The 13554-nt window shown below is 39.8% G+C and overlaps 2 protein-coding genes across 2 annotated transcripts; both read right to left on the reverse strand.

Moving 5' to 3' along the window:
• Positions 1–1342: 1342 nt before the first annotated feature.
• On the reverse strand, positions 1343–3151 carry LOC137938903 (NEP1-interacting protein 1-like). The gene is made up of 5 exons (XM_068784002.1): positions 2801–3151; positions 2121–2299; positions 1930–2013; positions 1662–1829; positions 1343–1540 (listed from the first exon to the last, which is right to left on the reverse strand). Exons 1-5 carry the CDS (start codon positions 2991–2993, stop codon positions 1418–1420), a joined length of 747 nt encoding a protein of 248 aa, XP_068640103.1. The 5' UTR covers positions 2994–3151; the 3' UTR covers positions 1343–1417.
• Positions 3152–8192: 5041 nt separating this feature from the next.
• Positions 8193–9468, reverse strand: LOC137938905 (mitochondrial import inner membrane translocase subunit TIM23-2-like). The gene has a single exon (XM_068784003.1). The coding sequence runs from the start codon at positions 9240–9242 to the stop codon at positions 8679–8681; it is 564 nt and encodes a 187-aa protein (XP_068640104.1). The 5' UTR covers positions 9243–9468; the 3' UTR covers positions 8193–8678.
• Positions 9469–13554: the final 4086 nt, after the last annotated feature.

Raw genomic sequence — 13554 nt, forward strand, 5'->3', positions numbered from 1 at the left:
GATGGAGAAGACTGGTTCTTGATCGACTCGAGGGGGAAGTTTTACAGAGTTTGCTGGAGAGCTCTATAAATAAGGCTATAGAACAAGAAAAAAAGAATTTTCTTGCAAGCAAATTTTAATGGTAAAAATGATTGTTATTCTGTAGAAAATTTTCCATATTCGAAAGAAAATTAAAGGGGTCTCTGTAATTCCCATCTCCTGTGCCGATAGTGCTTGGTGGGAGACCCAGAACAGAGAGATTCAGAGGCACAAGTAGAAAACAGAATTTGGAATTAAGTTTTCAAGGGGCAACGATGGCAAGAACTCAGCTTTCACTGCTCGTTTTAAAAATTTCAATCAATCTCCATCCAAGAATTCCTAAGAGAAGTGCATTGCCTACCGTCTCCTTAAAAGTTGTGTTTCAGTTTGATAACTCTAGCAGGAGATTCTGACCCAAAGATTCAACATCTCGTTTGGAAAGAAAATTTAGCATTTAATTCACATACACGCAGGCCTTCATCAATCCGTCAGAAGTACAAAATCAGTTCTTCAATGATTTTCACCATTAAAGCAAAGTTCTTCTGTAAATCTCTTCTCTTACTTTCACTCCATTGAGCTCCCCAGTAATTCGATTTTTCCTGGAGTTCTGGGAATCGATGCGTGGCAAACAACGACATTCTGAGACCGCTGTCTCGATACAGATATTTCAAATGCCGTACGAGCTGAAGTCGAAGTGGGACTCACGCGGTTGAAGGCCAGGTTTGACATCATAGAAGGCACGAAGTGGGTCGGTCACCTTTGAATTTCTTGCATCGCCATGGTCAACAAAGGGGTTCTATCCATTTTTCTCCAGAAATTGTCCACTTCCCAACCACCCACCGAAAGCCATGCAATTTTACCGCTGAATTATCTGACAATGGATGACCCAGTTGCGGAATCCATCTGATGAGTACAAGTTTCCGAATTTCAGATTCTGTAGCGATCAGTTAGCTGGAAGGTGCTTCGAGCAGAGCATCGGAAGTTTTTGAATCACGCTTCCTGGTTGTTATAGTAGTATCTTTCTTGATAACGTTATGCTTCAAGACGAAGAAGAAGCAAGCTTGCGAGAAAAGAAACGACGATTCTGGTTTGATTTGACCAGCTATCCGAAATCGAAAATGGATGCGCAACCACAGGGCTCAAAACGCAGAGAGATAAAGAAGGGAGTGTCTTAACCCAGTTAATTCATTTAGCTTTTTATCAAGGTTCCAGAACAGCGATAATGGTGAACAGGGGCGTAGTACTATATACTGCAAAAAATAATCCACACAGAAGAGTATGGATCAAAAAGGGGGAGAAATTAAAAGATTAATGAACAAAGAGGTGGAAAAAAAATCTAATGCCTCATTGACAAGTGGATATACATCTCTCAACATCCAGTAATTTACACTATGTTTATCTACAGATCTCTTCTGCAGAGCGGACAGGAGCCATGCCTGGTAAGCCAATTGTCGATACAAGGAAGATGAAACATGTGCTGACAAAGAGGCAAGCACCGGACTGATTCTCCGAGTTGGAAGTCCTGCAATGCGGGAAGAACAAGCAGGTAAGAACCACGAACAGCGGAACAAAATTCAGAGGGAAAGAAAAATTTCCACCTTTCGGGTGTTTTCTGATGAAAGATTTGAAAAATCAACACGTACCTGTAGGCAAACGGAACAGGTCATTTTTTCTCCTGCAGCATCCATAGAGTTTTTCTTTGTAATCGTGATCTTTGGGAGCTTCTCCAGCAAATCCGCCGAAAGCCCTTTTGTGCCACCAGTCGAGAAAATGTCCACAATCTCTTCCGAGTTAGTTTCAACCGATCTCATCTGTGAAATAACATCAAAGCAATAAGACAATTAGATGCCCAGAAGCTCAGAAAAGAGCTTCATCGACTCGTATTTCAGTTCGAGATGTTTGCTTTGGTACCTGACTCTGTACTGCGCTTAACATCACAGGGCCAACTTGCTCCCGAACGAGTCGTCCACTCAGAAGGCTTGAAAAGATGTCAATCTGTAGCATTCACATCCGGTTGAAATGAATAGAGGACTTCAGTTTATGGCGAATGTCAACCAGTTTGTTTGAATGAGACGGAAAGGATGGGAGTTATAAATAATTACCATATACAGGAGACTCCAGAACCCTGATTCATCGGACCGCCAGAGGTGAAGAGACGATTCCAAGACCTCCATTGAGAAGACAGCTCCAGAGATGGCACCAATACCAGCTCCACGAAAGAATCCACTCTCGGTCGCTTGGCCGAGGAAAGCACCCGTCATCGCCCCGATCAAAGAACCCACTAGAGAAAATACAGATAAATTCAGGTTTCAGAATGAAAAATATTAGAAAAAATAGAGATTGCTACCAATGCTGATAAGAGAAAAAACTGAATAAATAGCAAACAAAGAATGAAGTCGGGTTTTTCTTTAATTTATTCCCCGAGAAACTCAAGGAATGAAGATAGCTGGAAGGCGGAAACCCATATCCGATCAAAGGATAGAAGTTCAAAAACGCATTTCTTTTGAATTATGAGACAAGGGATTTCATGGCTATCGGCTACAGACATACGATTAAGGAAATCCCCCAGAAAAAAAATAGTCAAAAACCAGTAAATTCCTTCCAAAAACACAAAACACACACGGAAATCAGTCAAAAGTCTTTGATCCGGGCGGTTTAAAACCAGCTGAACAAAAAGAAAGAAACAGAGAACTTCCAGAATCACATCCATTTCTTCGTTCTCTACAACTAATTCAAAGAGCAAGAAGAACCAACAGATGAATATCAGAGAAAATGGACCAACCCATTGCAAATATGAAGGTAAGTATCACGGACACGAGCTTCCCGAGCATCGAAGACGCCACAGAACCACCAGAAACAGAAGATGAAGAAGGAAGAGGCGACGCAGAAAGAGCAGAGAGGGGGGGAGGAGGAGGATTCGGTTGCGGAGAGGAAAGAGCAGGTAACCGAGACGGATAGGCGCAAAACCTCTCCATCTTTGCTCCGTCGTGCAGAAAAGACTCAAAGAAGAGCAGCTGGAGACGACAACTGGTGGTGACCAGTAAGGAATTCTTCGCATATAAGAAGAAGAGAGCAGCGATGCTTAGCCCTTAAGAGAGAAAAGATGGAGACAGAAACACAGCAAACGTGAAGACACAAACCACCACCACCGCTTTTAAAGATCTCCCTCGAAAAGAGTTAACACTGTTAGAACTGAAAAAAAAAACAGCGCTTTCCAAAAATCCCCATTTCTCCGTTTTTTACTTTCTTTATTCAACCTAATCACGTCCGTCCCGTCCCGTCCCGTCGTCTTCCGGAAATCGGTTTCTTTCAGTTTTTCCAGGTTTTTCAAAGTTTCACCAAAAAAGGGGTGAAAACAGTTTTTGGTAGTAATTAATTGCTTATCGCGTGGACGCTAAACCCTTTTGGCAAAGAGCCAATTGACGAGTTCAATTTCTTCTGCTCCTCTGCCATTGTCATCTTTAACCAGTGACCGGGAAAGGAACAGGGCAGGAAGGTCCGGTTGTGAAGAGCGAGAGAGAAAGTCACATGAGCCAAGTTCGGAGTTGCCGTCACGTGTGCCGACTTTCTCCGTTCTTCCCCGAACTGCCCGGACAGTGTGGCCACATGGGTTACAGACTTATCCATGTACGTGGCATGGCGTGACCCAACGTCTTGTGACACGTCTTGAGACACTCGACCCAATTTCTTGTTCCCTCCGTCTTATAAAAATTGAATTTGGTAGCACTAATTAAAAAAAGTTCATTTATGCAACCCTTTGAGTCCACACTAGGACTATAGGTGTCACTTGTCACATGTTACAATTACATGTGGTACCTATGATAGGTTTGGAGCATTGAAGACCACCCATATGTGAATCAAGAGGATATAAGGAACCAACCACAAGCAATCTTTTTAGTCCCTCTGGCCTAGGTAGACCTTTTTTGGTAGTAACCATCCCTAAAGGGCAAGTAATCTCTCTTTTCATAGGAATAGGTCTCATTCACTCTCTCTAATCACAATTTGTCTATAAACTAAACATCTCAACCCTAATTAATTTGGCTCATTTTGTAAATGTTTTCACATTAAACCTACATCATCCATAAGAAAAAAAAACACCCTCTTTAAAGGAATTCATTTCATTCCTTACAAAGATTTATTGATTTATCCTCTTGGAATTGACTTGATTCATTAAGGATAATTGTCCTGGAATTGTCCTATTGACTTAGTACTTGTAGAAGTTTTTCTAAGAATTATTAATTATTTAGGTAAGCTTATTTAATTTAACCACCTATGATATTACTATCGATAAAAAACTAGTTTTAGCTGCATGAACATGAATGTTTAAAAAATAAATTTGGGGCATTAACACTTACATCTCAACATGAGACGAAATCAAGGTCATTCATTCATGTAAACCCTAATTCAATCTCAAGCGGTCGAGCCAATGCTTAGAAAATCTTAAGCCTAAAAATAATCTTTTGGTTAAGTCTAATCTAAGCTAAGCAATCAAATGAAAAAAAAAAACATTAGAGTAATGGGGTAGATAGCATGAACCAATCCTCCATTAATAGCAAATGGATGGAAAAATCAAGGAACAAAGATTGTTTGCAATTAATTCAAATACTCCAATTAGAGGATCATCTTCAGATCATTTATGTTATAAATTGTATAAATACTACTCTTAATCAATACAAATATATAATTCAATTCAGTTTCTCATATGGTATCAGAACAAATCATTTTTTTTGTTCGAAATACTCTTCGCTCGTCACTCCCTCTCTATAATGTCCTCTCCAACAGAAACTTGACCCCACCTAGTTTCCGTGCGCCTCCAACAATGCAAAGATGTGGTTCAATTCAGCTCTCTCTATCTCTCAATATCGGTACGCGTTTTATATAAGATTTTAGGGGTCTCAATACCGAATATGATATTGTATTAAATGATCCCACAAACCTTATTTAGAGCTTTCATCAATCTTCCCAACGAAGAAAGCCAACTACATCCAAGAAATAGATTATCAACTTGTCTAGTTGTTGAATGTCGGATGGGAGCTCAGCTATAAGCTATTTAATAACCTTTCCTAAGGGAAGAAACAAGACATCTTTGAATCAATTTAAAAAAGAAGCACTGCGGTAGTAGAAAAGAGAAGTTGATGGGCAACTTGGGACCCGACCTTTCAGAATATTTATTGATGGTTTAAAGGAAGTTTATTGCCTATCACCATCCCATACTTTAATGGTTGTACCAGTGGATAATTCAAGCCTTTCACATGGTGGGGTCTTGCAGTTTCTGCCCTGGTTCTTTCCATCTTCTCAGTTTTTTTTTTTTTTTTTTGTTATATCTTTGCCTGCTGTGTGAGAAAGTGAAGGGGGTTCTCCGGGGTCTTGGGGGGGAGACGATGATGCATGGCCGCCATTGCTTCTCCCATGGCTTTGCCTCTGGCTGTCTGTGATTGCATTTATGTAGTTCATTCATCGTCAAAGGGAATAGAGAGCCATCCTTGAAATAAAAACCATGTCTGCCAACAACAGTTTGGAGTAGAAAATATTGGAACACCGATCAGTTGTTGAGAGTTGTTTCAAACCTAACGATTTGTAGGGGGATTCGTTGAACTGCAAATATTTTGTACCTTTAAACCTGGGAAGTAAATAGATTCATGAATTATGATTCATTCGTGCAATGGTGAATGAGTCTCATTCACACCACGATCTTTCATTTATTTTTAATTTTTATTGTTTGAACAGATTTCGATCCGAACGATAAGCACTTTAAAGACTCAGTTTTGCAGAGCTACTGCTCTACTAAGGCCTTCTCTAATGGTCCCCAAACTAGCAAGCCCTTCCCCACATTTTCCCTTTTTTATCACTTTTTGGCTCACTGAGGTTGACACTTCTCTTTGGGGGCACACCTTTTACCAAAAAGCTTCTCATGGTCATCTTCTTCATCCGTGCTGTTCCCTCAACATTAGTTTTGGAGTTGCAGGCTTCCGCCTTAACAGTATTGACAGATCACAGGCTGCCACTAAATGCAAATGTGTTGTAGGCGTTGCTCGTAAATGAGATGAATCCAGTTTCCCACATCAAAGAGCAGATTATACGTTGCAGAAACCCATTACGGAGAAGCAGCAGATGATCAACGAGCTCTTTCCCAGCTCAAATATCTTTGCAGTGATAAATGAGATTGGTGGGAAGAGAGTGAAGGGAGGGATTGACCCTACAGAGTGCGGAAAAGATCCTCAGTAAAGGGTATGTTGGGGTTCGTACAAATCCATCAATCCATGGAATAAATTTGGCTGAAAGTCCGTTGAGGAGAAGAGTTGCAGGCAGCCATGGTCCCCCTCTTTCTTGTGCTACGGTGCATGGGGGCTTAAGCTTTTGTCAGAAAGGGAAAGGTCAGCACTGGCTTACCTGCAACTTGTGCAATTTTTATTTTTTATTCACGAGTAATTCCAACCTTACCTACCACTATCGTTACTTTGGATTTTGAAGAAGCCTTTTAGTATTAAGATAGTCGCCACTTTCTCAGCTTAGACTTGAGACTTGAGCAGTATATCCATATTCCTCTCGAGCTCGATGAAGGCATTGGAAGAAGATTGAAGTTCGATCCTATCCAGTGCCGCAACGGGTTCATGAACATCCCAAAAACCGCCATTAATGAATATCTTCTGTACTGGCCAAGGACATCGCGATGCTGAGAGGGCGTGAACTAGGAATTTCCCCCATGACGCACTCACTGCAAAATATTAATGTCGATAGGTCCGGTCGACATAAATCGGACTGTCCACCAGGACTACTGAAGAAGAATACAAGTCGAATGGGTAATAAGTTTGCCATTGGAGAAAGCTTTGAAATCATCCTATTGACACTCAGGCAATGAAGTTTAGAGCAAATAACATTCTCAGATCTTCTGAAAACACCAAGAACATTATTCTACTTTCCTTCAGCACATCCATTTACCACGTCTAGTTCAATGAAGAGTAAAATTTGATTCTCCCACACTTGATATTTTGCTGAGTTTAACTTCATGATTCTATCAACAGTTTAACATGAATCATGCTCCAGATTTTGAAACTGAGACTTGTATTCCTCATCAAGGTTTACCACTACGTCACAACAAACTATAATGGGGACCAAAAAATATTGGGATTTGACCTTCTTCCACATCAAAACTATTATCTATGTCAAGTTTCAGATACAGCAAGAGCTGCAATTTCCCATCTTTCTGTATCCATAATGCAGGGATGATACTACTCAGAAAAAAAAAAAAAAACTGGGGTCTGGGTATCAGGAAACATTGCTAAACTCCGACTTCATTGAACAAGAAATAACATCAAATATGACATGGCATAAACAGCTCTTAACTCTTATCATACGGCTCATAAGGATAAATTCATAGAGAAATTAACTGTTTATTCTGTACGTATCATAACCATAAGGATCACTAAAAAGTAGATGCAAAATGTGAAGACAAGTTCCAACATATATTGCTTAACTTGATTCACCCCTCATATCTTTTATGTAGTGCCATCAGGTGTGAAGCCACTGGACTAGCCAATCAATCTCTTTTTGTCCAGAAGCCAATGGTTCTTGCCTTTCTACCAAAACAAAACTACCCAGCTAATAGAAATATGGAGCTACAAACATACAAAGAAAACATATTCAGGTTAATAGTGTAAGCTTTCTGTTTTCAGACTAAATGGGAAATCTCACATGGTAAATGTTCGGTATTCAGTACAGAAAATAAGCATTCTGATCATAAAATTCATGCCATTTCAAGTGCTAGTTGGACTACCAAATGGGAATTTTGTTGGACATTGGAGCCTAATTGTTTGCCCATAAACAAACACCGTTCAAATGTTATCACAGCTTTCTATAGCAAATATGCAGAATATTTCCTTCCAAAAGGAACTTCCAAGTGATCTCCCTAGAGTTGTTGTTTTTTTTTTTAGTGTAAAAGGAAATTGACAGGCTTTAAGTACTGAACAGGAAAGATTAAGGCTAATCTTGTCAAACAATGAGAAACCACAACCAGGCCCTAGTACTAGGAATTCCTTTGCAAAAAGGCTGGTTGGATGGCGGTTATTTTCACTTCTTCGGCAATATCATGCTGATGCCGATATATCATCTACAATGTGGACGACTTGTTCTAACCATCAAAATCACAAAAACTACATTTTCCAACAACAGAAGCAGAACCAAGAGTTTTCTTCGACTCTATTGAACTTATAAAAAACAAAAAACAAAAAGAGGTATAATTGTTCCCTTTACAACCGTGTATGACCACCATGAAGCACAAACAATTTTGCTTTCTTCTTCCCATTTCTATCCAACAGATGCAAATGCAAACGCATAATCACTTAACACGAAAAGAAGATGCAAACCAAGCCCAAAAACGAGTCCATGAATCCTCACATAATTTACAAATGGCAAGTTTAAAAGTCATATAAAATTTCCGCAGATGCGGATTATGACAGAGGTAACAAACACTACAACTCAGGACGGAGCTCATTCTCTGTTATTATTTAACCATTCCAATGTAATATTCTACAGTTAAATAGACTAATAAAAAATGAATAGAAAAGAACGTATCTTCCTTCCACAGACGAACAAGTTCGTCGAAAACCAAGAGAAATTCAGCAAACCGTAAGATGGTTTGGAGCTAGAAGCTATAAAAAAATTTAGATGGGCACATATCTTTTCACGATCTGTTTGGCCCCAACTGCAGCGCCAACCATCAGCCCCCCAATAGCGCCACCCACCGCTGCCGACCGCGGTCCTGACGCTGCCTTAAACAACGCTCCCGTCCCAAGCCCCGCTAGAACGCTGTTCATGATATCATCATCATCCCTAAAAGAAACAATCCCACTCTCGAGTCCAGCATACATCAACCCGATCACGCCAACGCGGTTCCCGAACTTGCGGCCGGTGTGTCCAGAAGAGTTCAAGATCCTATTAACCCTCAGCTTCCAGGTGTCGGTAGGTTCAATAGCCTTCACAGCTTCGAAAAACCCCTTTCCGGCGCCAGTGACGGCGCCGGTAAGGTACCCACATCCGGTATAGTAGGTGAGATTCTCGCCCCAAGATCGACGCTGCGCGATGGACTCCTCTTGGAAGAGGAATTCCGGTGCGGTGGGGAGCTTGTAGAGGTTCTGAATTGGGATTTGGAGATCCTGGTAAGGGTTGTAAAGACGGAGACCCTCGTCTTCGAGACCTGTTCTTCGATCCGGTCGCGAGTCCGCCATGGATGATCTCTTTCTCCGTGGGTCTTCCCTACCTTCTAGCTTTCACCCTTTTCGACCCTCGGCGAAGATGGGGAGCGGAGGAGAGGGGAAAGGAAGAAGGAGAACACCGCCTGGCACAGGCAAAAAGGGTCCGCGACTCGTAGTTTCTCGAAGAGGATGACTATAAGTGCTGGGAATTATTCTCAGTTGGAGGATATTTTAGTCAGACTAAGCTTTCCAGTGGGGAAGCTCGACCTTCCCTCTGATTATGTTACGACTTACCAGCCATGACTGAGCTGGTCGAATCAAACGACTAGTGAACAAAATTGTCTTCAATGTCCAAGATTTTGAAAGGAAGACCTTCCAGTCCGTTTTTTGTTGCCTGCGTACAAAAAGGTGCAATTAACGTAAACCACCATTGTTACCAGGAATGCTCGTGAGTCGTGACGGCTCTCTTTTGCCAACTTTTAGGGCTCCATTGATGTCACCAGGGACTGAACAAAGATTCGAAATATCATCTGTTTTATTCAAAATAAAGAGAGTTTTACCCCTTTATTTTCCCAACTATTTCTTTTCTAACTTTCAAATCATTTAGGCCCGTTGGTTATAAACGTTGGAAAATTATTTCTAATAAAAATACATTTCTAAAGATTATTAGTACCTCATATTTTTAGAAGCACTTTTTTAGCTAGAAATTTTTATCATGAAAATTATATAATTTTTTTAATAAGTAATTGATAATTGATGTTGTAATGCTTTCAACACTAAATAATTTTTCATGGAAATTTTGTATTTAATGTTATTTTATTAAAAAATTTATCGAATAAATATGGTAATATATGAGATTAATTATTAATTTCTATTTTATTTCTTTGGAAAAACAAAGGCACTAATAGGTCCATTTAATTTTCCTTGAAATTTTTTTAAAAATTTCATGTAATTTTCTAGTAAGTCACTAAGAGGATTTTATCTGAAGGTTTTTTGAAAATATGTATCCTAAGAAAAATATTTCTAGCTTTTTCTGGGATATAAAATTCAATGGGGCCTTAATGATTTATTATAAAACTATGAACTAAGATATAGTGCATGTTAGAAGGAATGAAATTAAGGGAAAGAGAGAGATTTAGAACCAAAATTGAATAATTTGTGGAGGAGGGTATGTCATGGAAGGAACATATTCTATGTGAAAGAGGTGGAACAATGGATGATTCCAAAGAAAAAGTATTATTTGAATAATAAGTAAATTGAAAGAATATTTTATTTACTTTAAGAGTTGTCAACTTGATGCATTCCATTATGGGTTAAATATATATTTTTATTTTTATTTTTAAGGTTTTATTTAAATAAAATTTTATTTGAGGGTGTGTTTGTGCAATAGGATAAGAGAAAATTTTCTTGTTTGAGCACTTTTTTTTTTTCGTATTTGTGTCGATTTTATACAAAAAAAATGAGTTTTTTATTCCTCTGGTAGGAATAAAATAAAAAAATCGAAAAGACACCAAAAACAAGAGAATTGGTCACTGAGATTCGACACAAAATGGTCCTCTAAGTAAATTCTAGTAAATACTAATTTGATCAACTAACTCTATATGAGTTCATACAAAAGCAATTACTTTAAAAATGAAGGGGAGAAAGAAAAGATTATAAAAAAATAAATAATTTTTATTTAAGAAATTATCGAATTAAAAAAAATAAAAATGTTTAACTTCAAGTGATTCACTCCAAATTAGTCACTTAGATAGAGAATGATTATTAAAATAAATATAAAAAGACTATTAACTTATTAAATAGATTTTTTTTGAAAAAAATCTAACCTAAAATAAAATTAAAAATAAAAGTTGATTTTGTGTCAGCGGTTTTATGGAGGTAATGTTATATGCTTAGACATTACATAGTGGCCAGGATCTAGAGTCCACACCAGACCAAGTCCGGTTAGCTGATGGGCCCGTTTGAGGCACATGTAGACCCTTTGCTCGGATTTGTTGTGGGTATTAAAAGTAGGACATTGGATGATAAGAGTTAAACATAATCCCTTCAATTATCGGATTAGACTTCATTGTATTTATCCTATATTATATTTATCCTCTCGTGTAAAACTTATATTTTTTATTCTAAATTATATAAATACCACCTTAATCAATTGTAAAAGTGTGGTTCAATTCATCCTCTAATGTAGTTCAGTTCAACGTCGAACATAGTATCAAAGCAGATCATCATCCACATTTGCCATCCTTATTTTTCTTTTTGTTCATTTGCCTCGCCACCTATAACCCACTCTCTACCACACCCTCCCGAGCTGAACCACCACACGATGAGCTTTTGATTTCATCCGCCTCTCCCTCTCCCCCATCACCACCGATATTAAGAGAAAAAAACTTCTCTTTCCCATTCTCCGTCTCTGCCTCCTACCAGCTTCGAAACCCTCTGTAGTTCTTCCTTCCGTCGAACCGTCGAACGCAGCAAAAACCTTCTCAGCCTTCCCAACCCTCATTGGATTCGCACTGATTCTGTCCGTCTCATCCTCTCTCACCATCGTCCCTAGTCCAATTCCACTCCTGACGCCCGAAGCCGCACACTTGTGCCACACTGTGCAGGACTTTCCCCCAGCCAAGCCATAGCATATATCGTTGGCGTCGGCCATCCACATTGAGTATAGTTGTTCTGTCTCACAGGCGCCAACCCAAAATCCCTTCTTCCTCCTTCTCTGTTTCAACCTTCCTCAAGCCATCACCGCTGACCAGCCTTTCTCGTCACCTCCACCTTCGGCAACATTCGCCAACCTTCGCCAACCATCCATAGTGACTAATGTCGTTCTTTCTAACCGTCGTCGGCTGAAAATCCCTTCCTGTCGTTGCCGTCGACCTTCACGGTTGTCGTCGTCAGCTCTACCGGCAACCCAAGCTACTCGTCGGCGCCACACCAAAACTCCTTCCACCACGTCATCTCAGCACAGCAAGACCTAAGTCTAGAGGGAAAATTATTTTCCCCCACGACGCCCTTGTCTCGCGCATGTACCTGCATTGAGTGTGAATTTCGCAAGTGCATGAAAGAAAAACCCTCATAGTCAACCGTTGCTATTCCACATTTCTTTCCATCTGCCCCCACTACTACCGGTGCCACTACTTTTCCACAACTCTTCACCAACGTTGTTTCTCTCCGATTTCGTCGGCCCTAACCCCTACTAGTGCCGCTTCTCATCTGCTTATCTTCACCGGATGATGAGTTTTCTTCGATTCCGTCCTCCTAGTTGCTACCAGTGCCGCTGCTCTTCCACTTCTTTTCACTAGTACCACTACTCTTCCACATCTTTTCACTGGATGATGCATTTCTCCATTTTCATCCACCCTAGTCGTTGCTCTTCCACAACTCTTCAGCGGATTATGTGCTCCCTCTTATTCCATTTGCCCCATCCGCTACCAATGTCGTTACTCTTCTAGTTATTTTGCTTCCAAGAACCCTCGAAACAAATTTCCTTACATAGCCAGTGCCAAGTTCATAGTTTCAGTTGCCTATCTAACCGTGGCTATTTTGAGGGGGCATGATAAGGTATAAATATAATTCAATCAGGATAAGATGATATTAAATTTAGCCCATATTGTATTTATCTTCCAATATAAAACTTATATTTTTTATTCTAAATTTTATAAAGATCACTCTTAATCAATTTTAAAAGTGTTTTTCATTTCAACATCTACAGGTAGACCGACTCTACACCCTCTGCATGGCATTCTCTCTCTCTCCATATTATTCTCTGCCTCTCGAGGTCTCAAGCCAAATACTCTCCTTTCCTGTCTTCTTCCTTTCCTCTCTCTTTCTCCCCTTTCTCGCTCTCTGGGTTAGATCGACTACAGTCCTGAGAGAGAGAGCAGCTAATTTTGGTTACTCAGCAAATGCTTGCGAGGGTTCATTCTGAGAAGAGGCTATAAAAAACTTCGACAGTGTCTCAAATTGTGAGAAGAGCCGGAAAAGCAGATACGAATGGGTACTTGCTCCACCGAGAAACTGAGATTGTGAGAAGAGCCGGAAAAGCAGATACGAATGGGTACTTGCTCCACCGAGAAACGTGAAATCTCAGTTGCTTCGTCTTCGGATGGATCGATTTCTCCTGCTATACCTCGGCCACCACCAACAAAACCCTCACAATCTATTCCTATCCAGCAATATAAACTCCCGCCTACTAATTTTCCATCTTCATCCCCTCTTAGTACGATTTTAATGAAACCCCTTGATTATCGGTTTTCATCGAGGAAGATTAGATTTTGATTGTTCCTTTTTTTTTTTTTCAAAAAAATTTAATTAAATTTTTTTATCTAATCTACATTCGTTCTGTATA

Source organism: Aristolochia californica, unplaced genomic scaffold, assembly GCF_029961685.1.
Source record: "Aristolochia californica isolate CCGP_79_NKW_82.1479 unplaced genomic scaffold, dmAriCali1.0.hap1 SCAF_8, whole genome shotgun sequence".
NCBI classification, from domain to species: domain Eukaryota; kingdom Viridiplantae; phylum Streptophyta; class Magnoliopsida; order Piperales; family Aristolochiaceae; genus Aristolochia; species Aristolochia californica.

Bases quoted from the DNA above. Each gene is read 5' to 3' on its own strand.
- LOC137938903 (XM_068784002.1), bottom strand. From the start codon at position 2,993: ATGGAGAGGTTTTGCGCCTATCCGTCTCGGTTACCTGCTCTTTCCTCT. The intron at 2,014-2,120 runs GTAATTATTTAT...TGAATGCTACAG, and splicing joins TCTGGAGTCTCCTGTATATG to ATTGACATCTTTTCAAGCCT. The intron at 1,830-1,929 runs GTACCAAAGCAA...GTTATTTCACAG, and splicing joins TAAGCGCAGTACAGAGTCAG to ATGAGATCGGTTGAAACTAA.
- LOC137938905 (XM_068784003.1), bottom strand. From the start codon at position 9,242: ATGGCGGACTCGCGACCGGATCGAAGAACAGGTCTCGAAGACGAGGGT.